Source organism: Scatophagus argus, chromosome 1 (genome assembly GCF_020382885.2).
Source record: "Scatophagus argus isolate fScaArg1 chromosome 1, fScaArg1.pri, whole genome shotgun sequence".
NCBI classification, from domain to species: domain Eukaryota; kingdom Metazoa; phylum Chordata; class Actinopteri; family Scatophagidae; genus Scatophagus; species Scatophagus argus.
In genome coordinates, this window is record NC_058493.1 from 15,452,902 (window position 1) to 15,480,488 (window position 27,587).

General features: G+C 39.3%; 4 protein-coding genes across 9 annotated transcripts; 1 reads left to right on the top strand and 3 right to left on the bottom strand.

Annotated features, from left to right (window-relative positions):
• Positions 1–324: 324 nt before the first annotated feature.
• On the bottom strand, positions 325–10,817 carry rab27a (RAB27A, member RAS oncogene family). The gene is made up of 6 exons (XM_046386150.1): positions 10,597–10,817; positions 5,109–5,277; positions 3,610–3,695; positions 3,383–3,486; positions 2,891–3,014; positions 325–2,264 (listed from the first exon to the last, which is right to left on the bottom strand). The coding sequence occupies exons 2-6, from the start codon at positions 5,259–5,261 to the stop codon at positions 2,069–2,071; spliced, it is 663 nt and encodes a 220-aa protein (XP_046242106.1). The 5' UTR covers positions 5,262–5,277; positions 10,597–10,817; the 3' UTR covers positions 325–2,068.
• Positions 10,818–10,909: 92 nt separating this feature from the next.
• pigb (phosphatidylinositol glycan anchor biosynthesis, class B) lies at positions 10,910–18,280 on the top strand. Of its 3 annotated transcripts, none has more exons than XM_046386115.1 (13): positions 10,910–11,052; positions 14,286–14,451; positions 14,615–14,744; positions 15,576–15,693; positions 15,804–15,908; positions 15,995–16,125; positions 16,225–16,365; positions 16,455–16,506; positions 16,593–16,804; positions 17,189–17,253; positions 17,336–17,555; positions 17,824–18,001; positions 18,077–18,280. In XM_046386115.1, the coding sequence occupies exons 2-13, from the start codon at positions 14,340–14,342 to the stop codon at positions 18,188–18,190; spliced, it is 1,578 nt and encodes a 525-aa protein (XP_046242071.1). In that variant the 5' UTR covers positions 10,910–11,052; positions 14,286–14,339; the 3' UTR covers positions 18,191–18,280. The 3 variants fall into 3 exon arrangements, with proteins under 3 accessions (XP_046242071.1, XP_046242078.1, XP_046242062.1); XM_046386106.1 differs by lacking the exon at positions 10,910–11,052 and adding an exon at positions 14,041–14,108; XM_046386122.1 differs by lacking the exon at positions 10,910–11,052 and having other exon boundaries at positions 14,021–14,451; positions 14,658–14,744.
• Positions 11,791–13,428, bottom strand: LOC124057680 (protein PIGBOS1). Its single transcript, XM_046386163.1, has 2 exons — positions 13,266–13,428; positions 11,791–12,178 (listed from the first exon to the last, which is right to left on the bottom strand). The coding sequence occupies exon 2, from the start codon at positions 12,131–12,133 to the stop codon at positions 11,987–11,989; it is 147 nt and encodes a 48-aa protein (XP_046242119.1). The 5' UTR covers positions 12,134–12,178; positions 13,266–13,428; the 3' UTR covers positions 11,791–11,986.
• On the bottom strand, positions 17,011–27,214 carry ccpg1 (cell cycle progression 1). Of its 4 annotated transcripts, none has more exons than XM_046386062.1 (11): positions 26,895–27,214; positions 25,941–26,030; positions 24,969–25,086; positions 24,509–24,594; positions 24,223–24,412; positions 22,701–23,048; positions 22,368–22,483; positions 21,506–21,625; positions 20,020–21,329; positions 19,045–19,142; positions 17,011–17,602 (listed from the first exon to the last, which is right to left on the bottom strand). In XM_046386062.1, the coding sequence occupies exons 2-11, from the start codon at positions 25,998–26,000 to the stop codon at positions 17,571–17,573; spliced, it is 2,478 nt and encodes an 825-aa protein (XP_046242018.1). In that variant the 5' UTR covers positions 26,001–26,030; positions 26,895–27,214; the 3' UTR covers positions 17,011–17,570. The 4 variants fall into 4 exon arrangements, with proteins under 4 accessions (XP_046242018.1, XP_046242008.1, XP_046241999.1 ...); XM_046386052.1 differs by lacking the exon at positions 17,011–17,602 and adding an exon at positions 18,139–18,220; XM_046386043.1 differs by lacking the exon at positions 17,011–17,602 and having other exon boundaries at positions 18,600–19,142; positions 26,895–27,208.
• Between the last annotated feature and the right edge of the window lie 373 nt (positions 27,215–27,587).

The following is a 27,587-nucleotide window of genomic DNA, read 5'->3' on the forward strand; positions in this document are numbered from 1 at the left end:
CATGCTATCATGTGCTTGGACCTGTATTAAGAGTCTCTATTGCACTGGCTGCTAACAGTCTAAATTGTAGAAGAATTATGTCTTAAAATAAAATATTCTTGCCATCATGAGACTCTGCGCATAAATAAGACAGAGAACATTAAATGCATTTTAAATTTAGTTTGTAGCATCACAAAACAAAGATGAGTGGGTTGAATATTTTCTATATTATAGTGAGATGATTGACCTTCAGTGTCATATGTTGTATTAATGGAACATGAAATAACTGCATTTATACAAAGATTCATACTGAAGATTATTTATATAAAATGAGACACTGCTTCATGGAATACATAAATAAAAATGTTTATTTTTGGACATAATTTACATATTTTGCATATGAAAGTGTATGGCACAGTTGAAAATACGAAATATTGCATTTTAGTCTTTAAAATGTGATCAAATTCAACTTTAGTCATAGATTTTCAAATATGTGGATTAAAAATGTGAGTGGAAAAATAAACTCATGTGTCTTACCTAAAACATCACATGCACCCTTTTATACAGGACAGAATGGCAGTGAAATACAAATACTGTGGATTTGTGTATGGAACTATTACAGCAGGGACAAATCAGTTTACTAGGTGTAAATTCTCTTTTTTTGTCAAACATCTGATTAAATTAGTGGATGACAGCGTAATCAGTGGCCACGTTTATTAGAAAACAACTGTGTTGGAGAAGCACCTGTGCTCGTTTTCCCTGACGTTCAATATTTTGTTTCATAAAACGGTACTAATTCTTCAATATGGCCCCAGAGATGACTGTTGATTAAGGGAAGGTGACCAACCACCCACACTATGAAACAATGTGGGAACCCCTGGAATAACTAATTTTCTCATTTGCTAACATTTCTGTGCTCTGGGAACAAGGTGAGAGTATCTCTCTCACCTAAGAAAAATCCTGTTTACTATAAAACTTCTATAACTAAAAACGGTGGGCTTCATTACAAGTGAATCATGGTCACAATACAATAGTGAGGTGGTTATTTAATGACCCTACAGGAGCTGCAGAGGGGAGAGCCATGGCACACTTTCAGGACTGAAGATGGAACTTGGATGGATTTTATAAAAATCTGCAACACTGAATTAAAATGCAATCAACTGAATTGTCACCAGAACTGATATTTTATTTTAAAAGGTAGATAAAAGTCAAGTTGTCCGGTCAAAAGCTACAGTAGAATTTTGCATTTGAATTACTTTAATTTAATTTAAAATTGTGTTTATGTTTTTACCCTGCATGGGTCTTTCGTACAGCAGGATGAACTGCCTGAGTTACTGCTCAGCTTTTACTTCTGCTTTTTATGACATATTTATTGCTCTTCTTATCAAACTACTGAGCATCAGTGTTAACTCATCACTGCACATAATGAAGTGTTGCTGACTTTATCAGACTGTAGTCCACAATTCATGTTTTGGAGGCAAACATGCATTACTGTGGATTTTGAAAAGAAAGTGATAACTAGTTAACATTAAACAGTCCATTTGAGACACATTTTTTTTCTAGCAGTGGCAGCAGTGAGACTGCAGCTGGACATTCTGAAGGGCATCAGCAGTACATAACTGGTTACCTTAAGTTTAGCAAAAATACAACCACAGCCAATTACTCTCAACTACCATACAGTCAACATTTATATGACACCAGAGAGGGAAAGAGAAGTAGTATCTTTCTTGAATCGCAGTGCGAGTCTACACTAACATTATAACATAAAAAGAGTATTAACAGCATATTCATAACACATCTGGCAGGGCAGCTCAATTTGCTGCAACTTGGAGGGCACAGTTTATACTTGAAAATAAGATCAGCATATGCAGCTGGTGGTTGAAGTCAGACATTTCAGCCATGCATCCTAACAAATGAATGTCCCATGTTCCTATGTGAATGAATTTTTCAAGAGTTACATGAATCGAAATGAAAATGCCCATACTTAAAATGCACTTAACTTTGTACTGACAAATAATACAGCATGTCAAGTACATCAGCATTACAAGTTATGAACACAGATATGCAACCAAAATGGCTCCTCATCACTTTAACACGCACATCTACTCCTGTCAGAGCTGTCTGCGACGTCTGGGTTGGTGGGGCCATTGACTCGGACGGTCCCATCAGGGATCCAGGACTTGTCTACACATCGTTCCATCCTTTTCATGACAAGATCCAGCAGAACCTCCACAGCCTGGCCGACGTTCTGCCCGTTTGCAGCACTTGTCTCAAAGTATGGGATTCTGTCAGGAAAAAAATATTAATAACAAACACAGACTGCTGCTACCAGGTACCATGTTTATGTATGCCTCAGTGCACCAGTTAAGCTGCATGTTTATCTGGACTATATGTAGTGGAGTCCTTGAAGGAATTCAATGAAAAAGTACAGTATTAAATTTAGTTCTTGGCAAAATGGAAGTTATTACTATACTGACACATATGATTCAAGTTAATAATATCCAGTGAGCAACATGGTGTCTTCGTTTACAGACTTATCAGTCCAGCCTTGAGTCCAAATGTACATCCATGCCAAATTTGAAGAATTTCATGTCATCGCTATCACCGGCGCAGAACCATAAAAAGTAACTTTAAGGAGATGCAGCTCCCCTAAAAACACCACAAACCCATAATCTATTCTTAAACATAAAACTTGTTACACAGAGCTTTTCCACTCTTAATATCTGTGTTTTTAGTAAAGGTGTGTCCAGCAGGATAATTTGCACATGTGCACAAATATTTGCTTTTTGAGGAGGACCGATTTAGACTGACACTCTCCTGCGCAGACTTTGGCAAACAATGCAACCACTGCCTTCTTGACAAACACTCGAGGGAGAGGTTCATGGACAGACGGATCAAAACGGAGACATACCCGTACTTCTCTGCCAGCTCACGGGCTTCGCCTTCACTCACTGCTCTCTGATCCGTCAGGTCACATTTGTTGCCACACAGAATGACATCGGGACTCTCACAGTATGCGTGAATCTGTAACTGACCTGGGAGATACAGTCAGTGATTTAATGTGTATCAGGTCTTTTAATTTTGTAACATTTCAATTGGTAATATCTTTGTTTTTGAGAAAAGTTTTGAGAAAGCCATCAGTGATGTATTGTATTCTCCTGAAATAAGAAATTTGAGCACAGTTGTAGCAGTAGGCTAAGACAGAATAAAAATTAAAAGACTTATTCATAACTGTGAGATTACATGTTTAATAATACAATATTCCGAGTCTGGCATGAGCCTGGTGTCAGTTCTACATGAGGCAGACTGGAAGTATTTTGACAGTCAAAAACAAACTTAATACTGTCAAATGTCATTTACTCACTAACAGTGTACATTCAGTGTGATATATCAGAGGACATACTCATCCAGTTTCTGATATTGAGGAAACTTTGTTCATTTGTGAGGTCAAATAGGAGGAGGAAACCCATAGCATCTCTGAAGAAGGCAGTTGTTAAACTCCGAAACCTGAAACCACACCGATAAAAAACACACTTTGTGAGAAACATAATTAATAGTGGAAAAAGACACATCTGACCAGGTGTGACCGGACCAGGTTTTAGGTAGGTGAGGTAGAAGCACTTCACGTACCTCTCCTGCCCTGCAGTGTCCCACAGCTGCATGTGGATCTTCTGTCCTTTACCTGAAGAGCCATCTGGACCCACTGTTTTGTAATTCTGAGTGAAAGAGAGACAAATGAGGTCAAACAAACTGGATGCACTCTGCATTTATTTAACTGATTTTGAACATGATATCAACAGCTATAAAACAACATTCGGTGTCTATTGTTGAGCTGTGGGAACATGGCTTGTTGCTGATCTGCAGAGCGTAGACATCTTTTCATAGCGTAACCGAAAAACTGAGAATTGAAGTGTCTAAATCAATATGAACACCCATGTTGTATCTTTTGTGCTCTTCCAAAAGTTCATCACATATAAAATCTTGCTCTTACCCATTTTAAAGAAATTAAAATGTCAAATTTAAACAATTTAAAAGAACATGTAGCTATATTTGCACTTTATCTGACAAACTCTTTTCTGATAAATAACTTTTGGCTTTATTTTCAAAACATTTTGAATTCATAAGTGAAAAACTTTTCAGGTTTTTTTTTTTTTGCAGCAATAATATGATCATTCATAGAAAAGTGGATACCAGCTGCTTGCAGAAACACGTCTGTGGTACTGAGGTTTCACCCAACAGCCCGGAACATAACAAGAATTAAATTTGATTTCACAACACATTTCCTACATTTAGATATTATCCACATCTTTTAATTGATCCATTCAACAGTGCGTCACTTTTGGGGGTGGCAATAAATACTTTTTATTAGTCAGTAATGGTGGCTTATGAAACTATTTAAGCTTAAAAGCAGCATTAAGTCTTTAGTCTTAAGAGTTTTCCAGTGTTGCTGCTGTATGCGGCTGCATGCATGTGACTCCAGGACTGACAGCCACAGTGTTACTGGTGTATTTGTCATATATTTGATACAAATTCTATTTGATATAACTAATTGTGATATTTCTATTTTCAAATCACAGCTGTCAAAACCTTTATTGTAAAATGTTCTTGTATCTTTATATTTTTTTATCAGACGTGAAAAAATAGAAAGATAATGATGGGCACTGACAGACAGTCACCTAACATAAACTGTACTGGACTGAGTGAATGCCCTGTATAGCTATTATATACATATGATATGTCATTCAGGCGATATGCTCTGGAGTTCAGCACAGTTAAAGAGTGAATACTGAGTAAATATGAACAACGCTCAGCTGTTTGCCAATGGTATGAAGTGTTTATTCTTAAGGAGGGAGCTGCCTGCCACTCACCAACATTAGTCATTACTCAGACTTCTATTGCAACATTCATCAGCAGTCTTTTGTTACAAGGGAGTTACCAAATGGCGTAGGAATGCAGTTAAGAGCCCAATTAGGCAGCCGTAACTGCTTGTAGCACAAATGGAGAACAGGAAATGTTACACCAGAAGCGCAAAAGTTCTGTCTGCTTTTACTGAAGTCTTGAATAAAGAAAAATACCAATAATTCCAAAGCTTACCTGATTTAGTTTAATTCAAAATTGATTGAACTTACCACTCTTTTTTCTCTGAAGTCTATTCCAACTGTAGTGATGAACTTGGAGTTAAATTTGCCATCCGTGTATTGGTAGAGGAAGCTCGTTTTTCCCACGCCAGAATCGCCGAGGGCTAGGAATTTAATGAGGTAATCATAGTCCCCATCAGACATAGTGAGCGCTTAATTTCTGAAACACACAAACAAAACCACTCAGTCCCTCTTTAAAAATGAATGATGACATGACACAGTGAAGACAGTGGACAGAGGATCATGTCTATGGTGACAAGTGATCTGGTCCCGAACCCACAGACCGACAGTTTCCATCTCGTCCAACAACTCAAACAGCAGGGGAACTTTAAAATGCATGAAGCTCTGGATGCTTAAAATCCTGTTAAAAGACTACAGACAACATTTTTCCTTCAAGAGAGTGATACCTGAGTAGCCAAAGCCTGAGAAAGCTATTTCCTCTGTGCCACAGATAATTGTTGTCCAAAAACTACTAAAACGAATCAAGAAGCCGCACAGTCACACGGGGTGACATATTCCATAACTACAATAAATAGGGACACTCCAGTTTATTTTACACAAGCTCACTGGCACAACAAATGTGTGTTCACCCCACGACCTGCTGAAAATAAACCTCAACAAACATTTGCAAATAATTCAAGTTTGGAGCAAACTGAGAGAAACTAACATTTAACTTGCTAACTAGTCACCCCCTCTTTCACTTGGTCACCGCTCTTTAGATGCTAACAGGTGGAACAAAACTAACAGAAGAATGAGGGAGATGTCAGCCAAGCCCGGTTTGTACAGCACATCCCCACACAGTCCTGAGAGGAGGCCTAGGAATTGATTTTCTGCTAATGTGGTTCTGTCAAATCACGCTTCTGTGAACGGCATTCAGCCTGCTGTCTCGTCTGTCGCCTTCACAGGTCGGCTGGATCATTTAACAGTATGCAGTTAACATTTAATTGTAGGTTATCATCTTTGAATGAATTCCATCGTCAAACCGCTGCATGTCAGCTAAGAACAGCCATGAAATCAAACCAGTAGAGTAACACGAAGACCATATTGTTCTACTACAGATGCTAATATTTATGGTTTATTAAATATTTATGCAACCACAACTGTGCATTGTGTTCCATTACAATGGTACATCAAGTCAATACCAGACACAGCACAAGGGAGGCTCACATTCTTCCCACACTTACTGTGATACAGTGTATACAGCGACATGGAACCAAGCAAAAATATGGAAAATATAAGTGACACTTAAGATGAAACACATATGATTAAGTTTTTTGTCCGGGCAGTTTTATCTGCAAAGCATTCTTTTGTTGACCTATTAAATTACAAAATGTGCCAAGTCCTACAACTGCTGGACTTGTGGAAATCAGTTTAGCGATAATCTAAAGGACCAGTGAAAATGTGTCTGTGAGAACATGCAGGCTGAACTTGTGAACAACTAATTCTGCATGCATATGGCCTAACATCAATTTGCCCCACATCTTAAAGGTAACAAAAGAAACAGGCTCGGGTTCACCTCCATTAGGCTCGCATACTGTATGTTATTTGACGCTGGACATATACATATATATAACTTTTACACTGTTCCAATATTATGCAAGACTAATATGTGTAATGTGTGTTTCTTAACGCTGACACAGTGACAGGAAGCATTTTCAATTCATCTGCCCTTCTCCAGTCACAGATACCCACTGAAACAGACCACAGTCAAATTTCTGTCGACTCACTATCACTGTGGGGAGAAAGTAGTTGTAGTTTCTTTCCACAATTTAGTAACTTGTTGATTTTGATTCAGGACTTAAGCAGAGACGTGAGTTTTTGTGCACAATGAGAATAAGAAGCACATTATGATAGCTATTGGATTTCACTTGTCATGGTTGACCAGTTCCGGTCAAAACATTTCAAAGAAGAAAACGTGAATGCATCATATGACCAGTGTGAAGAAAAGTATTCAGACAAGTCTTACATTCTTTCGCTGTAAGCCCCAGTGAACTTTTCATCTGGAGCCATAAGCAGCTTAAGGGTCTCGTGCAAAATCAGGATCCATGATTTAATGCAATGTGATGGAAATGTTAGTCTCAAGCATTGATGAGTCCATAAACGGTGAGCAAAGATCTCTGACCCCCAGAACTGTGAAGTCCACATTCCCGCTCAGGGGGTCTGTTCTGCCTCGGATGGATAAAAAGTTCAAAAATTAGGTTTTATTTCCAATTTTCAAAAGCCATCATGGCTGCTAAAAGAAGCTCAGGTTGGTTCAGCTGCCATCAGCTATTAAACCTAACTTAAGAACATAAAATGGCTGATTAAAATGCTTTTGGCTTTTGATGTGATATTATGTTTACTTCCTCTTTCCTGCTGATTTTTCATCATTTACTCTGTTGTAAAGTTCCTTGAAAGTATTTTCAAACATGCTTTACAAATCTAGATCTTAATTGCCCTCTACATGTCAAGGCAACCATCAACTAACATGATTACAGATGAGACGACGCCATTAGTGAGCCGGATGTCCATTCTAAGGAGCAACTTAAAGCACTGAAGCCCACAGAGAAGGTGTAAACATACAATACAACCGCTAATCAGCTTGTTTCACAAAAAAAATGCGTCTATCACATTACAGCAACCACGCCTTTATATTCAAATGCAAAAAAGACGACAAATTAACTTAAAACTGCCAACTTCCCGCCACATTTCATGTTTCATTCAACCACAGGTGTGTGTTACTTTTCTATTACAAAAACATGAATCAACACCTTCTCTTATGTAGACGGTATTAGTTTTCTCTACCTATACCTAATAAACTGCCAGTCCTAAGCAAACCTTTTCCACAGCAGGACAAACAAAGGTGTAATTAATTAATATTTAAATAATATTTCTTTTCCCAAGTTACTGACATCGCTACTGAAAACCCTCACAGAAAACCTTCAGCCAGTTTATGATTCTGGTTCAAGTGTAAACAGGGCACAGTAGTGACACAGCCAAGCAATAAAACCACACTGCCAGAGGTTCAGATTGTGTCAGCAAATTTCTTCACACCATTATCAGTTCAGTGAGAGACATCCTTATTGGGCTTAGATTGAAAAGCAAGAAATAACATTATGTTGTGATAATAAGTGAGGGCTATAGATGAGAAAAGAGCTAACCTTCACACGTATTATGTGCCGTATGCAAAGTTGCATTATAAACAAAAATTTCAAGGCCATTTCAGTCTTTTTGCACTACCCAGAGCTATCACAGCTGTGAAAAGGAAGCACGCTCTGATGTCAGAGTACGAAAAGTGAAGTAAACAATCAGAAGGAACACCAAACCTTATCCTAAATACTGCCTTAAATCAACTTCTCTGAAACAACAGTCCTTACTTGGCCTCCTCTACTGGCTGGAGACCTCGCCAACATGAAACATGAAACATAATGAACCATAACATAACACTGAACAGTCTCATGCTTTTACAAAAAAAAAAACAACAACCCCAAAACAAAACAAAAAACCAAGGGCTTGTTGTATTATCAGATTAAGGCTTCACATAATACAGTACTTCCTTCAGTGCAAAAGGCCTCACAAGCACACTTTAAATAGCAGTCTAAAAGGAAGAATAGCATGACATCTATCTTAACACAACTCACTGGTGTCAATAACAACAACAAAACTATCTTTGCTGTGAAGGTTAATGATGCATCAGTACGATGGCGAAAATATCAGCTTTAAGAGGCAGAATCAGCATCAGTTAGTACTACTACTTATAGTTTTTTATTTTTACTGCCATTTACTGAACCAACATTTTTGCTTTTTTCTTTTTAATGGGAGTATGTCAGTTAATATGAATAATTTGTTTGTTTGTTTTTCTCACAATGCCATTCTAAACAGTAAACAGTCTTTGAGCTGGTACGGAGTAACAATCTAACACCATCTAACCCTGGTTGCATATCTTAGAAATTATGTTGGTCTGGATTACGCATGTCTGACATATACGAGATCCACTAATTATGTCAGCTCAAATAACCAATCTGTCAGTAGTGCCTCAGGGGCCAAGAAGCTTCAATGTGTTCTGATAATTTAACTTATTATTCATTTGTTTGACACTACTGAATACATGGCTTTTAGAGGGGCCACTAGTCAAACGTAGTTATTACTTATCTACGAAAACAAGTGTGTTTAATTAACTTACCACACACTAATTACTCACTAATACATAAACAATGCACAGAAAGTGGGAGAAAAATAGGTCCCTACAGTTCAGGTTTACTCTCTGGTCCTCCAAGTGGATTAGCCCAGCCCTGAGTATATCCACGATAGAAACTGAATATAACTATCACTATCTTTGGAGAATTTCTTAATCACCTTAATTTAAGAATATCTGAAAAGTGTGACAGTGTTTTGATATATGAATACATCTGTCTGGTTTTGCTTGTCTGTAACTTGTTATTTCTGCATATTTTTGCCAGGACGGTCTTAAAACAGATAGTTAATCTCCACGTAGTGTTCCTATTTGGATAAGATAATAAAGCAGAAGTTGAGAAACTCTTGAGCTTTTTTTTTTAACAGCTGTTGGCATTTTCTCTTGCAGAGGGAGTTAACCTAGCATCTGTGTTTGCCAGGCGAGTACTACCACTCATGCAGACCAGCAAACAAAAAGCAGCTTTAATCATTTGTCAGGGAGAAGTGGAAGACCCACCCTGGGCGGCTGTCCAACACAGAGCCTGGCAGCTCCCTGGAAAAATCCGGATGTGCACATACCATAAACTTTAAAGGGCGCAGCGCAAGTGTGACACTATTATGATGTGCAACTCAGAATAAAATCAAATGATTAGATATGGACACCATGCTTCTTTAAAAACTCCTGGCTGCCAAGGCTGGTGACTATCTAGTCATTAAAATACCTTGTGAGGATTTAACTGCAGCAGCACCAGGCAGTGCGAGGCTCATAAAACTTCAATCTCATGCTGAGATCCAAACAAAGAGACACTCAAATCAATTAACTGTGACAAGCAGAAAATCTAATGTCGCTCAGCTGGTCCTCATGTGGCCTCTCGGGCAAGAAATAACGACTTTTTATGGGATATGCATCCTTCCAAGGAAAACCTAAAATTGGATAACAACTTCCTAGTATCCTCTGTCAGACATATTGCAGCCTGCAAACATGTCTAAACGCTTTAGTAAATGTTGTTTACTTGAAGAAACCCGTTTGCAGTTGTATAAACAGCGGTGGTAGTCTGGAACAGTTATTGAGCAAGTGCCGAAAAAGCTAACAACTCTGAGAGGAGTCTAAGGCAGGTGTAAAGATGTTTCCTAACGACAACAATCTTCTGATAATTTCAGGGTGGATTTGACTTGACAAGCAGTTTGTAGTTAGTGTGTTACCAGCGCAGTGAACAGAGTGAATATATATTAAAAGACAACTTCTCCACCTCTCGCTAACTCCTGACAGATGCTAGACTGATTTTCTGCGCCTGACATTTCCTGGAAACACATTTTAACTACTTACCAGTCCCGGGGCGTTGCTGCTGCGCACTGTGTCGTGATGTTAAAATGAGAGAGTAGCTAAAAGTAACCGCTGACTTTCCGAAAGGTGTATAAATGAAGGCTTTACTTTCTCCGTCGCCTCTGAGCCATGAGCTGACATGAGACCAGCTTCACACACACTGAACACCCACTTTACTTTCCGGGGTTGTCTGCTGTTGAGAAACAGCTCCTCCTCACGGAGCTAACGGCCGTTACGTTGCTCACAGTTAGCTTAACTAAGGGGAAGCACCGGCCGTTACCAAACCCTGACGAGCAGAGGGGGGGACGTGACGGAGTACATTTAGGCTGTTCAAGTTAGTTACTCTAGTCGAGTATTTCTAGTTGTACTTCATGCTAGTTTATACTCTAATACATTTCAGAGGGAAACAGTGTGTACTCTTTATTCCACACACTCATCTGGCAGTTGCCATGGAGAAAAGTAAGTAGGCCACAGGTGGAAAGTAACTACACATTCATCCAAGACGGGCTATTGTATGTACAGTACATCTGTGAGGTAATTGTACTTGACTTGCACTGTTTCCTAAGTAATTGTTCTGTGGGTCACTTTTGGTATTTGTTCCACATTCATCCCTGTTCGACCTAGTTTTGGTTCTAGTGCCATAATAACACAATTATGATCAGAACAAGTGCTTATACTTTTTCTCCTTTAAAGTACATTTTTGCTGATAATATTTACTTACTTAGTTAGACATGCACATCTTTTTTACATTACATTGCAAACAAAGAACATTGTTTTCTGTATCAAGCTCTGCAAATAAAATCTCAGAAATTATTCCAAAAAAACTGATGAAAATGAAGAAAAAAATATGGGATATTTTACCACAACATGCAACTATTACATCATAATATGACAACTAAATCATTAAATGAACTTCATCTTCACTCTGACCACATCATATCACAATTCACATAAACAGCCAAAGGATTTCTCTTCAGAGAACCTGCCAGTCCCAATAGCTAATTGCTATGAGAGCTTTACAGCTTAAAGAACACTTGACTGGATTAAATCATTTCATTTGTGTTGTTGAGAGAAGGTGGAATGAAGAGTTTTTCAAGCTCCTTCCGTTTACAAGGTTTTGAAATCAAAACAAGGATGTATAATGACATGCAAACCTTTGACACACACAATTGTGAAACAGATGATAATTCAGGAGGCCACATTATTAAACATTTTTATTTCTGTACACTAACAATCACACAAGAACCCCGGAGGGACATGACTTTATCCATGCTGGTCTTGTCTTCAGCTTGATCTCCAGCTCTGACAGTCCAGCAGCCTCTGATGGGACTGTTTTGGGTTCTGTCTGAAGCATTTCCTCAGAGTGATGAATTATTCTGATAAATTGTCTGTTTCACTGTTTCTTTGGCACATCCTGGTTTTGCTGTCTGTCTGGGGTCTGCAGCACAGGCTCAAAGTATGGTTTATAGATATAAATCCCACCACCTACTCCAAGCAGTGTGACAAAGACCATCTGTGTCAAGGGTATTCTTCTAAACATGACTTCTTTTAATATGAAATCCCAATGCTGAGGAACAAGAAGATCCTGAAAAAAAGAGTAAAGTGGTGTTATCCAAGACACTTCATCTAGAAACTATCAGTTATAATCTAAGGGTCTTTTTAAATCATTTTAATCTCCTGTTGTCTGTTGAATGTTACATGTTCTTGAAACATTTTAGGCATAACTAGCTGCACAGGTAGTGCAAGCTAACTGCTGTATTGCACCAATGATACTGTTTTAATAGCATATTCAGAGCCATGACACTGTAGTTCTGCATAAATTTCAAAATTTGCAAACAAATTTTAAAAGGTAATTAAAAAAATCTAAATCCCTTATCTGTCACAGGAGCCCCCACAGCACCCACATGAGAAATGCTTAAGTCAGTGATTCCCTTCAACCAAAAAGTCTGGTGCCTTCGTACAGGACTAGGTCCATGCAAGAATGGACCTGTAGTCTTGTATTCAACTAAACTCACTTGAATGTGTTACTGCCATGATGAATTACCCTTTTCAGTAAGGTAGAATATGAATGCATTATGTTGCTCAGAGAAAGTGGTGCTTCTTCACAGAAAAAGGCTGAACAGTGGCCCTTCTCTTCATGTTATCTGATAAGCATTACTACCCCTGTCCATATCCTACAAAAGCTGAATAAGTTTTTAGTTATATATGAAGCATTTAGAACAAATTTAAAATTAAATTAAAGGCAAATTAAATTAGATTAGGCTTTACACACTATGCCTGATTTAAAAAGTACATAATATTGACGGGTATAATGATATTTATCAAACATTAATATTTTGCGATAGATACTTTAATCAATCGATCGAGGTATGAACTCAAGAGAATCAGAACACTGCCAAAATTTTATGGTTTTACGGTCTTAAAAAAAACATTGTGAACGATAAAATGTATTTTTCACTGATTTTCACTGCAATTTCCCAGCCTGGGATCAATAAAGTATATCTATCTATCTATCTATTTAAAAACTACTTCGGATCATATTTTGAAAATTGAAGACCGGATATGAGAACAAAGCTTCTACTAGCTTGACAGTTGTCCCGTCACCTGAATACAGGTCAAATATGAGATTTTAGCCGTAATAATGGCGTTTCTGTGTAACATTCATAACTCACCCAGGAAGCGTTTATCCGAAGGGTCCGTAATTGACAAACACAACCAGACAGAAGAACACAGAGGTAAAAAATACAAGATCCAACTATTCGGATTCCGAGGACACTTGCATGTCGCAAGCATGCATTCTTCTTCTACTGTGAATTCTGAAGTAACAGGAAATAGCTACAGTTTGCCACCTAGCGGATTGTGCAGTAACATGCTTCAGGCTTTACGAGCGATGGCTACGTACACTGTAACGTTTATATTTAGCAAAAAAAAAAAAAACTGTTTTTGTGTTCTCTGGTTCTCACGTTTGTGAAGCTGGAGGCATTAAATATTTTTTTCGGTAAAAAATGCCTATTAGAAACGAGTCATTTTGTGAGCTTATATGTTTTATATGCAAAAATACAAGCTTGTAAAGTAACTAGTTGCTAAAACTGTAAAGTAACTGTAATGAAGTAAAAATTACCATTTCCTCTGAAATGTAGTGGATTGAAGTAACCTATATAGTGGCACGATAAAAGAGTACTCTTACTTACTTACGTATTTTAAACTGAATGAACTTGGCTTTACAGTGAGTAGTTTTATGTCATCGTTTTTAAAAACGTTTCCAATTTTACCTTGTTAAATATTCCTCGATTCTTATTTAAATAAATCGTCTGCAGGTAGCAGAAAATTGACTCAAATGTTTGAGGCTCATCCTACAGAACATCTTTGTAGTGTAGAACCTTTACTTTGAAGTCGGGAAGCAACATTTCCCCGGAAGTAAGTATGAATGCGGAAGCGCAGCTAAAACCCGTGAGCGCAGTTCACTCTGTGTTCACTGGAAGTAAATATAAATTCACTGCTGTTTAGTTGAAGTGGTAAAAGTTTAATACTGTTATACATGTAAACGGAAAGATTATGCCAGTTATTCACTCGCAGCACCTGACCAAACAGCTCACGATTGTTTCGTTTATATAAGATTCATTGTGCCTGATTTCCTGGTGTTGAAGAGGTTCTGCATCTGACTGAGCACACCTGACTTAACATCCTGACAGGCGTGCTATGTTGGCAGCAGACTGTCCAGACAAGCCGACAAACACAATGTCCTGATGGAGACCATCCGACCACGTCTGAAATTTGGGAGCAAGGTCGAAGAAGTGAAACTGAGGAAAAGAAAATCCCAACTGTACTCAAAGAAAGATGAATCTCCTCTGAACAATGGTGGGGACCTTAAAGATGTGATATTTTAATTCATAGACAAAAAGCATAGATTGAAGTAATGGTGGTCAAACAGCTGCGATGTTATGATGAAAATATGTCTCCCCCCCTTTTTTTTAATATGATTTGATGGACAAATATGAAATGATGTTTTAAAACTCTGCAGGTGTGCTGAGAGCCAGAGTTGTTGTGTTTTCTGTGGTATTCAGACTCATCAACTGCTTCCTGGTCCAGACCAGCTTTGTCCCTGATGAGTACTGGCAGTCTCTGGAGGTTTCCCATCGTATGGTCTTCAAATATCCTTTGACTTTATCTTTTGTATCAATGCGACTGGACTACTGTGAATTATTATTGTCATTAGTTACAGGCAATAGTGTAATCAGGCCTGCTGTTGGAAAATGTTAACCATGTGTCAGTGTGTATCAAATTCCCAGATCCTAAAGTGGTGTATGAAAAGTATCATCCGCAGCAACCAAGTTTTCTCCATTGTTGAGACAGTTTCATACTGCAACTTGTAATGATTTCTGGTTAAGTTCACACACACACACACAGTGTTTAATGGCCAGGTTGACACAAAAACTAGCTGCAGATAAAACAACACAAAATCAGATAATAGATGAAAACAATACTAAAAATTATAATAATCCGAAAGAAGAAGAAGAAGAAGAATAGAGTCAGTTACAGTTTACAAGAGTCTTAAATTCTAGTGGATGTTCCTTGCTTTCATTTTCTCTTGCAGACAATTTCAAGTGGCTGCGGCAGAAAACACAAAAGCTTTCTGTACATCAGGGACATACAGCATATGTTTGTCTCATCTCTTCTCACACCACTACCACACAGTTTAGCGATGAAGAACAAACTGTTTCTGTTTTTTGTGGAATATTGTGTGTGCAAATAGAAACCATTGGACTAAGAAATTTCATATGACAACACTTTTTATTTTGTCACCTATCGTACATGAAAAGATCAGAGTTTGGGTTCCCTCCTCTCTGACCTGGGCTTTTGTTTCTTACAATACAACAAAACAATAAGCACCTCTTGATGTTTGTGAAGCTGAAACTTGTAGCTTGGTATTATTTTCATGATTATTTCATTATTTAGTGCTGTTACAACCTTGACAATATGACTTATGGGTATCTCACCTGGGAATGGAAGGCAGGAATAAGAGGATTCGCCTATCCTCTGCTCTTTGCATTCACATACAAGATACTGCAACTCATAAACTGCGATTCAGTTTCTCTTCTGGCAAGTTCTTGCATATTCTGTTCAGACAACTTTTTCTGTCCACACGTTTGAACAAATAAATTTCCGCAGGTCACTTTGGTCTTCTAATCCTGCTCTGGTTGGCTTTGCAGATATGGCTGCCTCGAATAATTCAAGCGCTCCTTGCTGCGTTTGCAGATGTAAAGTTCTTCTTCCTCATACGAACGTTGGAAAGTCGTGACACTGCGACATGGACAGTAAGGAGTTTTCCTGTAAACTGAGTCATTCGCTGCAAGTAAGTAAGTTTTGGTTTCACGCTGTTTCCACTTGTTCTGGTCTTTAGTTCTTCTGCTATCTGTGCTCGTGGTTCTCGTGGTACTGCTGCACCAGGACTCTGACCAACAGCATGGAGACCACCATCACCTGTCTGGCTCTTTTCTACTTCCCCCTCCCGGGGTCCAAAACACACAGCAGGTCTGTTGATTCGTCACTTCTTTACCTTTTCTCATTTTCACCGAATCTCAACTTTAAAAACAGACATTTTTACAGACACGTTGTCAATGTTTTTTGCAGTATAAAATATTTGGCCCTGGTCGCCTTGGCTGTGATTGTCCGACCAACAGCCCTGATTGTTTGGATTCCTTTGCTGATGTACCATTTTTGGCAGGAAGATAACAAACTGAGACTCATCACTCATAAAGTCATTCCATTAGGGTTTGTGCTTTTCCTGTCAACTCAATCTGTATTTCATCCTCACATCTTAATATGTGAATAAGTACTTAGGTTTTTGTCCTCATTTCCAGAGCTGTGGCTGTCATGATTTCAACGGTGATCGACTGTATATTCTATGAAAAGGTAAATCATGCATCCATTTGAGTGTTAAATTCTACTCACTGCTGTGTGTAAAATTTAATTCAACAGTTACTCTCTCCGTTTTTCAGTGGACCATTGTCCAGTTCAACTTCCTGAAGTTTAACATCTTCTACAGCGTGGCTGATTTCTATGGCTCTCACCCCTGGCACTGGTACTTCACTCAGGGGTTTGCCGTCGTGATCGGTCCGCATCTTCCTCTCTTTTTTCATGGGTGTACCCTCGCCTTCAAGAGATACAAAATTCTGCTGGCAGCAGTGGTCTGGACACTCGTGGTCTACAGGTAAAATGTTTGTTGTCACATTCACAGGCCGGTATTCGTTAAACTCAGAAAACAACATAGAATTGAAAAAAAGGTATTTGCCAAAAGTGAATATTTGTGAAGTGCAGCAGTAACATTTGAGAGCACCTGTGATCACATGATTAATTACGTGCATGGTCAGAAGATGAAACTAGCCAATGAGAAACAAGGATTCAACTCACACCAAGCACTGATGTTTTTTTTATTGTGAATTTTTAAAAAAAAATTTATCATCTCCAGTAGCAAAGTTATGTTTATGTGCAGTATTTTCTTGTTCGTATCCTTGAAGGTTGAGTGAACACGTTGAATTAATTTCCTCCTTCACAAAACATTTACAGTCCGACATGTTTGAATCTTTTGCATCAGTTTGCTTCCTCACAAGGAGTTCAGGTTCATCTATCCAGTGCTGCCGCTCTGTATGGTCTTCTGTGGTAAGTTCTCACTTTCACATCAAGCGTTTGCGTACTTTAAGCGACGCCCAGATGTGTTTTTCTAACACTTCTTCTCCCACAGGGATATCCTTGGCTAATCTGAAAGCGTGGCGACGAGCTGCTGCTTCCATCTTGTTAGTGAGTAACCTGACTGCAGCTTTGTACACCGGGCTGATCCACCAGCGCGGCGCTCTGGATGTCATGACTCATCTGCAGACACTCTGTGACGTCAGCCGCGTCTCCAGCCCCCTGCAGCCAGACGTCCTCTTCCTCATGCCCTGCCACTCGACGCCTTTTTACAGGTACAGGTCAGCTGTTCACACCTGAGAGGCACTCTGCAGGTGATCGGCTGCATGAAGCGTTGGCGCAAAAAAAAAAGAAATGAAGGAAAGCTGCACATTCATGACTCTTTATTTCGTATGCTTGTGATCTGGCATGTTGATGTTGGTGTGGCAAAATGAAGGTAACTTCCTGCACCGTGTCGAACGCGACCTGACTGCAAGTCAGCCTTAAAGTGATCTAACTGACTGACGCTACATGCAGCAGCTGATGACGGTACTCTCTCTGTAGCCACGTCCACTGTCCGATGAAGATGAGGTTTCTCGAGTGTCCTCCGGACCTCGGCGAGGAGGGTTACGTTGACGAAGCCGACAGATTCTATGATGACCCTCTTCACTGGCTCAGGACGTCTTTTCCATACAAATCTTCTCTACCAACCCATGTGGTTTTGTTTGACGTTTTGGAGAAGGTAAGATACTCACAAATCTGTTACATGTATAAAACTTTGTCTAAACTTTAACGTATGGTTTTGTTGTTGTTGTAGGAAATCTCCGTATTTCTGCAAGCGAATAACTTTGTGAGGACAGAAGAGATGTTTCACACTCATTTTCCTGAGGGAAAAGTTGGCGGAAGCATCTTTATTTATGAAAGGCACTGACAAACACTGGAACATGGGCAATTTTTCTTTCTGTAATGACAATGAGTCACATGAGTTAGATTTGCTACTGAAATAAACATTTTACACTAAGATGTTTTATTGTTAAATATCACTGTGTGAGATGTGTTTTCACAGCTAAACTCAGAGGGACATCGATTCTCCAGTCTTTTTTTTTTCCCAAACACACGTCAGTGAAACAAATTAAACAGCCAAGTCCAGTTAAAACAAGCTCGAGGTGGAATGTTAGAAAACTGCATTTTAACTCTGAAAGCAAATTACAACCCTGTCACACAAACCCGTCTTTGTAGCAGCAAATTAAAACAACTACATGACTGTACATGAAAACATCCAAAATACGGCATGTTTTTGCTTTTTTTTCCTTTTTTTTTTATAGTTTGGTTCCACATTAACATTTTGTGCTCAGTATTTTTATGTCTGTTTTTTTTTTTTAAATAGTGCTACTGTTGAGTGAGTATTGATGCTGTTTGAGTGTGAGATCTTCATCAGGTCAATAGTTTACAGGCCAAAATCATCACCTGTTAAATGATCCTTCTCATGTTACAAATGTGTGATGATGTAAGACACGCCACATCTTTGAGTCAAACCTAATAATGATGAGTCCACTAATCACAAAACAGATCAAGGACATTCAGTAGCATTACAAAGTTAGAACTGTGCAAACTTACAAAAAAAGAGATTTTGCATCTAAATACAACCCAAAACAGAATTTGAAACTATATCATTAAACCAGCTGAGATATTTTCAGTATTTGGGATCAAACGGCATAGGACCCAGTTCTATTTTCACATCAGCCATGTGTCTGTCTGCGTTTCTTCCTGATCGGCTCCACTTACGTTCACTGTGTGGTCGAGATCTGGCTCTGTGCTGCTTTCGCTGTTGATGCCTTGCTCTGGACTCCTTGGACTCTGTGTCAGGTCTTTGAGATGGACCGCTGTGTGATTCAAACACAGAAAACACATGTATATTAATGTGTTAAACGGGAACGAGAATGGAAGATAACAGGAACCACATTCACTTTAAAACTCTGGTCTAAGTAACACAATGTTTAAGCGAAAAGTGACTCTAAAGTCAAAGAAAAACTGAACGCAGAGGAGTCAGGAATCAAATGAGCTCAATAACAAATCAAAACTGCATAACTTTCCACCAGTCAAAGTTTTACAGCACTGAGTATTTTGATTAGAAGAAATGGTGAAGTTAAATATTCACCAACTGTTATTATTATTCTATCTATTTTGATAACCATGTAAAACCTTTGGTGATGGAAACTTCTCAGGAATTCAGATCTGACCAGTAAACTGAATATCTTGGTTTCAAAATGATGGATAATCCATTCATCCATGTTCTACTTATGAGTATGAATGAATATTTTATTTCATACTTAATGACCCAGACTGGCGACCAGCCAACCAATCACTGCTGACATTCTGAGTCAGCTCAGTAACAAAACATATTGTCATTCATAGTAATCAACCCTGCTTTAGCCAAATTCAGGAATTCCTCTTCAAACTTTACAGGATTGTGATTCCTAATTTCCTGCCACATTTCCTGAATATAAATGCCATTTAGCACAAAATTTTGTATAATAAATTTCCCTGGAAAAATGTAGTACATAAAGGCAGAAGTCTCTGTTCCTTCTACATTAGTATCATATTAAGTCTTTTGTTCTGGGAAAATTCTTGGAATATTTTCAGAAATTACTTGAATGTTCAACAGTAAATGCTAAGAGGAAACTCTTAGCTGGGAACATTTAGCATCTTTGTGGTAGCCTTCTGCCTTTAAGATAAGATACTTTGTGAATAAAACCTTACTTTGGGTGATAGCTTTTTGTGTAAGCCTCTCCAAAGAAGTGCCGGTAGACATAGTCATCAAGATCTCCAAACACGTCATCATCAAGTCCATGATACTCGTGCATGTCAGTCAGATAGTCCTCCACGCCGCTTACAAAGTCTGTGAACAGCATCCGGTCGTGGATGAACACTCCGTTGTGGAAGAAGTTGTTAATGAACATCTCCAGGTCTTTCCAGTGGTGAAAGTGGTCAACTTCCTGCTGCAGGTAGCTCTGCAGCAGCTGGTAAAATTCGTCTGCTCTGATCGGCTCCATGGCTTTGTTGAAGAGACTCATGGACTCCTGGTATGCACAGTCAAAAACCCCCGAGCATCCTTTCAAGCTGGACCTGCGGGCATTTTGACCTCGATCTTCTTGAACTTTACCTCCGCATTTTCGAGTGTTGTGGTTGCTCTGGGAGGAGTCGTCAAATGTATGTGAGCGTCTTTGATGAGGCTTGTGGTGTCGGTGTTGCCACGACTCTTTTGTATTCTTCTGATCACTTCTCTTATCGTAAAAGCCTCGGGCTTTGTTGATGAATGTCGAAGCCGAGTCCTTGAAGTTTCTGAATGTTAATTTGACAGAATCTGAAAACTTTCTCAGGTTCTCCTTCACTGCTTCCTTTGCTTTTTTTATCTGCTCTTTGTGGTGATGGACAAACTCCTTGGTGGAGTTCTTCACAGCATCAAATGTCTCTTTCACTTTGCCTGTCATGCCCATTTTTGTTTTTTTCACTTTAGACTCAGTGTCTCCTTTGGCTCTATCTTCTTTGGTTTCCACATACAACCTCTCCCACAGGTCAGAGCGCTGCTGCTCGAAACTCAGTCTCTTTTCCAGCTCCATCAGACGGGACTGTAGCTCTTCTGCCTCTAAACTGGCCTCCTTTCCAGTTTCAGGAATTCGACTTCTCAGCAGATTTAACTCTCTCCTCAGCTCATCTGTAATCTTTCTCTCCTTGTCAAACTTCTTCTTCAGTGTCTGCGCTTCAGCCATCATGTCTTCCCTCTGACTGTGGAAGCTTCGTCTCAGCCGTTTCTCCTCCTCCAGCTGGTCTTTCAGCCTCTGGTTTTCTGACAGCAGTGACTCAATGCCAGCTCCAATCGCCTCCCGATCTCTAATCTTGGAGCGCAGGGTTTTCAGCTCCTCTTGTAAGGTGGACAGGGTCTTTTCTTCACGTTCCAGGGAGCTTTTCAGCAGCTGGTTCTCAGCAGTCAAACTCTGCTGCTGAGACATAATGTTGCTCCTCTCCTTGGCCTTCTGTTTCAGCAACATTTCCAGTTCATCTCTCTGGGCCTTAATGGGAAAAGAAGGTACAAAAGAGGGAAAGTTATGACTTCAGGAGTAACATTTATGTAGGTAACAATTACTGAAGGTGATCACAAAGTTCACTGAAATCATTCTGCATTTGATCAGCGAAACAAAATGCAAGAAGAAAAGTGAAACAAACAGCATTTGTATTATTAAGTTACCTGAATGTGTGCTCGTTCCATGTTCAGCTGCTGGTTCTCTTTCTTTATCTTCTCAATCACCTCTGTGAGCAGTGAAATAACTGTATGCTCATCCAGGTCATCCAGGCCAAAGTCACCCCTCTGGACATGAGAGAGAAAAGGAAAAAGCAAATTATGGTCCATTAGAGTCGTGGTCACATGGCTCAGGATTAGTGAAGGTGATCACATCACATCACATGACGTGACATGACATGATCACTCGAAATATGAATCATTTGGCATCTGAATCAGTAGCAACACAACAAAACAAACTTCTGTTGCCGTAACAAGATTCACATTTAAATTGAAATTTATATGTAAGCATTTAAAAAGCAAAAAATTACAACATGGGTTTGCAAGTTAACCAAACTGGAGGTCTGTTTGACACTGAGGTCTCTGGTGATATGTTGGGATGAATGAAAAAGTCCTCTAGTAAATAATACCTTTTTTAAAATGATAAATTTGAAGTTTTTTTAAATACATTTTAAGAGTTTCTGCTTTAACTTTAGCTTTTCAACTCAATGATCAATTTTAAGACTAAAACAGGATTTAATAATGACCTTATAATATAATGGAGTCTATTACAACAGTACAAACTATGGTGACCAGGACTGACACAACTTCAACTTTAAAAATGAGACGCATTTACTCATCATTGATTCATTATGGGACTGTTGCATTGGGTTGCATCAGAGAGTGCAGGGTTTCATCTGAGAATGAAGTAAATAAATTCAAAAACACACAATTATACATGAAAGAAGTCACAAGCATGGTGCACAATGAGTTAATGCCATGTTGCACATGGGCTAATTGTTGTTGAGTTGTGGCCTGTGTTGTCACTGACCTGCTTGGTTAAAGTTTGTTCTCTGACATGTCGCTGAAGCACATCTCTCACACCGTCAAGTTCATTCAGTCGGATTTTCTCCACAGTTTTCTGTCTTTCTTGAATCTGGACTGTGCCTGTAAGTAAGATTTGTAACACAAACATATGATTTACATATGACAGTAGAAAGACTTGTGGGCGGGTCTACATGTGATAAAAAAGCAGTCTATAATAATTTTACAAAATCAGAAACACTAACTGGGAGTAAATATATGATGGAGGTGCTGTACTATAAATCTTTTAGGAAATGTGCACAATAACTTCTGCTGAACAGAAATGAAGTATATATCTCACCATGGAAGTGTCCAAAGCCCATGCTGATGGCTACCACAAGGGCAATCAGGATACACTTGTTGAGGATGCTGCTGCGTTGGCCCTGCACACTTCGGACATCCGGAGCAGCAGCAGGTCTGACTTCTGCCAGCTCCTCTGCCAGCTCCTCCCGCTGCACCTCATCTTCCTCCCTTTCCTCCTCCTCACTCTGGCCGGACTCCAGTGCCGTCTCCTCCTCCTCAGGCTCCGTCACGATGCTTGTGGTATTCTTCCTCAACCTTCGTCTTCGGACAACAGTACTGCCGCTTCGTCCTGCCTCGTCCTCACTGCTGCTTGAGTTTGTCGCTGTAGGCTGCTGCACTGGGAAAACTACAGCAAAACACACAACAGTTACGGCTGCAGTGATCACATGGTGGGAGGAAATGGACAGAAAGAAGAGGTTCACACAAAAGATAACAGACTCAGGAAGCACACATTAGCAAGATTAATCCCGCAGATAACAATATTACAGATAAACTGATTCATTAATGCTGCCTGAACACCATTGTTGCCATGTCTTGATGCATTTCTGTGTTGTGAAGTGAATACATTAAAGGATTTCTGGAAATTATTTTTGGAAATACGCTTATTTGCTTTCTTGCCAGGAGTTAGAGATTAATATCACTCTCATGCACAGCCAATAAACAGTCAATCACGTAACCCTGCAACACCGACAAGAGTTGTTTTTACACTTTGGTTTTGTATGGATTAAACACACATGACATAACTAGATACTTGTTTCCCCTGTTTACAGCCTCCGTGCTAAGCTGAGCTAACTGGCTGCCGTAATTACCACACAGAGTTGCATAACTCTTCTCAGCGAATTCTCAGTTACAAATTAAGTTTATGTCCCAAAACGTGGAACATTCTTTTAAACAGAAGACAGCTAAAACAACATCCATAAACTCTATTTTAAAACAGAAATGAAGACAAAATAGTGCTCCTATATTATGATATGATGATTTGTTGTTGCTTGCTGACTCTTTTCAACAACAAGAAAAAAATGCTAAACTTCAAAGTCACTCACACTTTAAATCTGCTCAGCACAGATGTTAAACAAAAACTATCACTACATGTTCTCATATTTCATATACCAAGCTAGCCAGACCTACACAGACCCACACGTGCACACACACACATTCACATTTTTTAATATGTAGCTGATCATGCACAGCTGGCTCAGATCAGCATGTGTTCTTGTGAGATTAGTTTGGTGCACTGCTGAGCGAGCTTAGCATCATATCAGATTCACTCTGGTTTCAATCAGGCCACCTGGAACAGAGCGGCCTCCAGTGAGCTGGCTTCTCAGTTGGTTGCCTAAGTTCACGAGACTCTGTGGAAGTTTCCAGTGACTCAACATCAAACCTGCTTTGGCAGCGTGGAAAACAGGCAGAGGTGGAAAGTGTCGATTTTGTTCATGTTGACCGTTAAAATCAGCTTGCTAAAGAAGTTGTGATGATATTTCAGATTGTCAGTGTGTGTGAGCATGTTGCTGCAGTCCTACCAGCCTCTGCCGCAGTGAAGGCATATTGGCTGCTGCAGGGGGTACCGAGGTAGAACTCCTCACGAGCTGCCGTCTCCGTCTCCACCCCAACATGCTCGTCCTCCTTAGAGTCCCCGAGAGTCACAATGTCTGAGTGATCGCTGGAGGACGCCAGAGCAGCATGCAGTTTCTCTGTGTTGTTGTCCACAGCCTGGAGAACATACGATATAATAAAAATGGAAGACAAAGGAAGCAGCGACAAAGTGTTTTTTTTTAAAGAACAGGTTATGCAGGTTATCCGTCTCACCTCTGAGGCATACAGCGTATCGTCTATGGTTTGTTGTGCCAGACTGTCATCAAGTGAAGCAGCGACCTGTGCCTCAACACACTCAGCTGGGAGTACCATAGATAAACATGAATTATGTAATTGTACAGGGACTTTCCATAATTAGAGATGCTCTTCACACATATTTCCATCACTGACTACTCTTTAGACTAGAGACTAGAGACTTTATTGGATAACTGATTGATTGTTTGGTTAATAAAATGTCAGAAATCAGTGAAAAATTGTCTGTTTTGTTCAAACAACAGTCCACAATGCAAATACATTCAATTTAATGTCACACAAGACTGAGAGAAACAGAAACTAATCACACATTTTTTCATTGACACATTAATAACATGATTAACAGTCAATATCATCAATAAATCTGTTACTGTTAAACCCAGGCAAAAAAAAAAAAAAAACATAATATGAGGATTTTTACCAGCTGATGCAGAGGCCTGTGTGACTTGCAGTTTTGTTTTCTCCACCGGGGGGCGCTCTAGTAGCTCGGCTCCATATTCCACTGCAACCTCCGATCCCAGCGTCTCGATATCTGAACCCTGTAAAGACAAGAAAAAAGGAGTGAAGGAGTAAATATGTCCTTATCAATTAACAGATTTATAAATTACTGAGTCATGTGATAATATATGATTATAACTTGCAGACATACAGCACTGAGCAAGAGAGCCAACAGTTATGTATATCTCTGCAAGATGATTTGTAGCATTGACTGGCAAGGTTTTAACAGAGACATTAAAAAAGGTCCCCACACTAAAAGATAATTGACATTTGCCTTTGTGACTGCACAAACTGCAGTCTGCTAGCAGGATACTCACGGCACTTTGGGTTAAAGTTCCCATGAATGGGAAAAACAACAGCTGCAACAAACAATAAGCAAAAATAGTCTTGACTGCACAACCCCAGCTTGTTTTCTGGTTTTACTTCAGATGTACTTGTTTGCCAAAATCATCAGTCATAAAAAGAGTATTTTTGTATACAAGTTGTTTTTTTTTTCTGGGGAACTGATCATTTCTGTCACATCAGGATACTTTGCCTGCAAATGTTTTATTACAATGAAATGAACAGTTTATCATATGGAATTTGTCTCTTCTCAGTATCACAAACATCTCATCTGACACCATTAAATTAGTCGCCAATAAAATACAAGAAACATTTCCAAGAATGAGCTGAGAAGAAATTGGCCAGAAAATGTTAAACATATTCAACAGTTTACTGAAAGCTGTGATCAACTTTCAGATAATCACGAGTGAAATATGATACTGGACTCTGCTGATCCTGTGATCCAGAGTTTATTTTCTTTTTTACATTTTGCATTGTAGTAAAACTTCCAAAACCTGATACAACAACAGATGAAAACAGCTGGAAAAAGCAATAAGGAACAAAGTGTTTGTACCTCATTACTGATAATGGTCCAGCCGCAGGACGACTCGGCATCACTCGACGTCTCTGACATTTCTGTCAGTCGTCAGCCACATACAGGGACCTTGAGGAGATAAGGAAGTTAAACACTGGAGACAATACAGTGTGATAAAAAAGATAAAGCAGGTCAGTGTGTCACGAGCTGAAAAAGAGAGTGATGAATTTTGAGTTTAAGCAGCGAAAAATTATTCTATCATTGTAAAGAATCAATACACTACAATAATGGTCTGTCCAATAAAGAAAAACAAAAAGTCTAAACTTTCAGGAGTGGTATACAAATAAACTTTCTAATCTTTGCTGTGATTAACCTTGGGGTGTATTTGGCTGTTAGAAACGTTAATTAAGTGATGAAAACTGATAAACTAATATCATTTGACAGCAGCCAAGCATCTGCTACTATTTAATTGTCTTTATCTGATGAAAAGGAATGGGTTGACCCTGTGATTCAGACCTGAATAACCTAAACTGTATTTCATTCACCTTCACCACTCATTAGTAATTTGTTAGCCCGGCATGAAATTGAGACTGTGAGCTTGTCGTCGTCACTTAAATATTAATGTACATAAATAAACAAATAAACAAACGGGAGGAACAGCGACCTCTAGAGGACAGGACGAGGCCACGGTCACAGCCAACTGATGATGCCAGCTCCTGCGGCCTGACAATGAAAACCGCCAACAACAAACATAACAGCGGTGAACACTGCAGCCGTCCGCTGTAGATGACATTAGCTTCGTCTGTTAACAGTACACAAATAAATTTAGCGGTTGCATCGCAGCCAAAAAACAACTTAAGATGCCAGTTATTGACGTTTTCTTTCTGGACATCGCCGGAATCTATAATTAGAAACATAGACAGCTTTCACTACTGTGAAAAGCCCATTAACATCGCTAGCTTTTCAAAAACTAAGAAAAATGACTAAACTCACCGGTTTAGTGCAGTGACGAGGCAGCTGTTTACAAGCAGTTTCAGTGTTATTACCGTATGCGAGCGCAGGATATCCACTAACAACACGGCGAAGCCGACTACAGGAGGGAAATGTAGTTTTGAATGGTGAAGCTAGCAGCTCCAGGCAACGCATTCAGTTGAAGTTTTGAAACCACATTTCCCATAAGTCAGCGCGGTGTCCAAACAGGCTAAGCGAGGGTGGAGCGAGCCGTGTGGAAATTTGCGTCTCCCTCAACATAAACATAAACAAGGAAGCGTGACAAAGCAGACTGTCCACATCAATGAGCAATACGACAAGGCGACGTAACGAACTCGGTGATGCATTTTGTACAGCGCTGTAGCTTTAACGGAGGTTTTAAAATACACGTGACTGACGTTTAAAAGTCTAACTGCCCGTCACAAAGCACGTGGTCGCTCTCGTTAACGCTTAATGTTTTCTGGCTCTTTGCCGTCAGAGCGTTTGGTTCAGTCTTCTTAAGTTATGTTGACTGGTGGAGTTCAGTGACCTTCGGTTGTTTGTGAAATCACTTATATGCTGTCAGTGTGCAACCTGTTTTATTTTCAAGCAAATATAAATTAGTACTGCCACATATACTGCCATTCTAACACAACAGACACACAGTTCGTACTAATATTATTGTATTGTGTCGCATACTACACTCTATGATAAAAA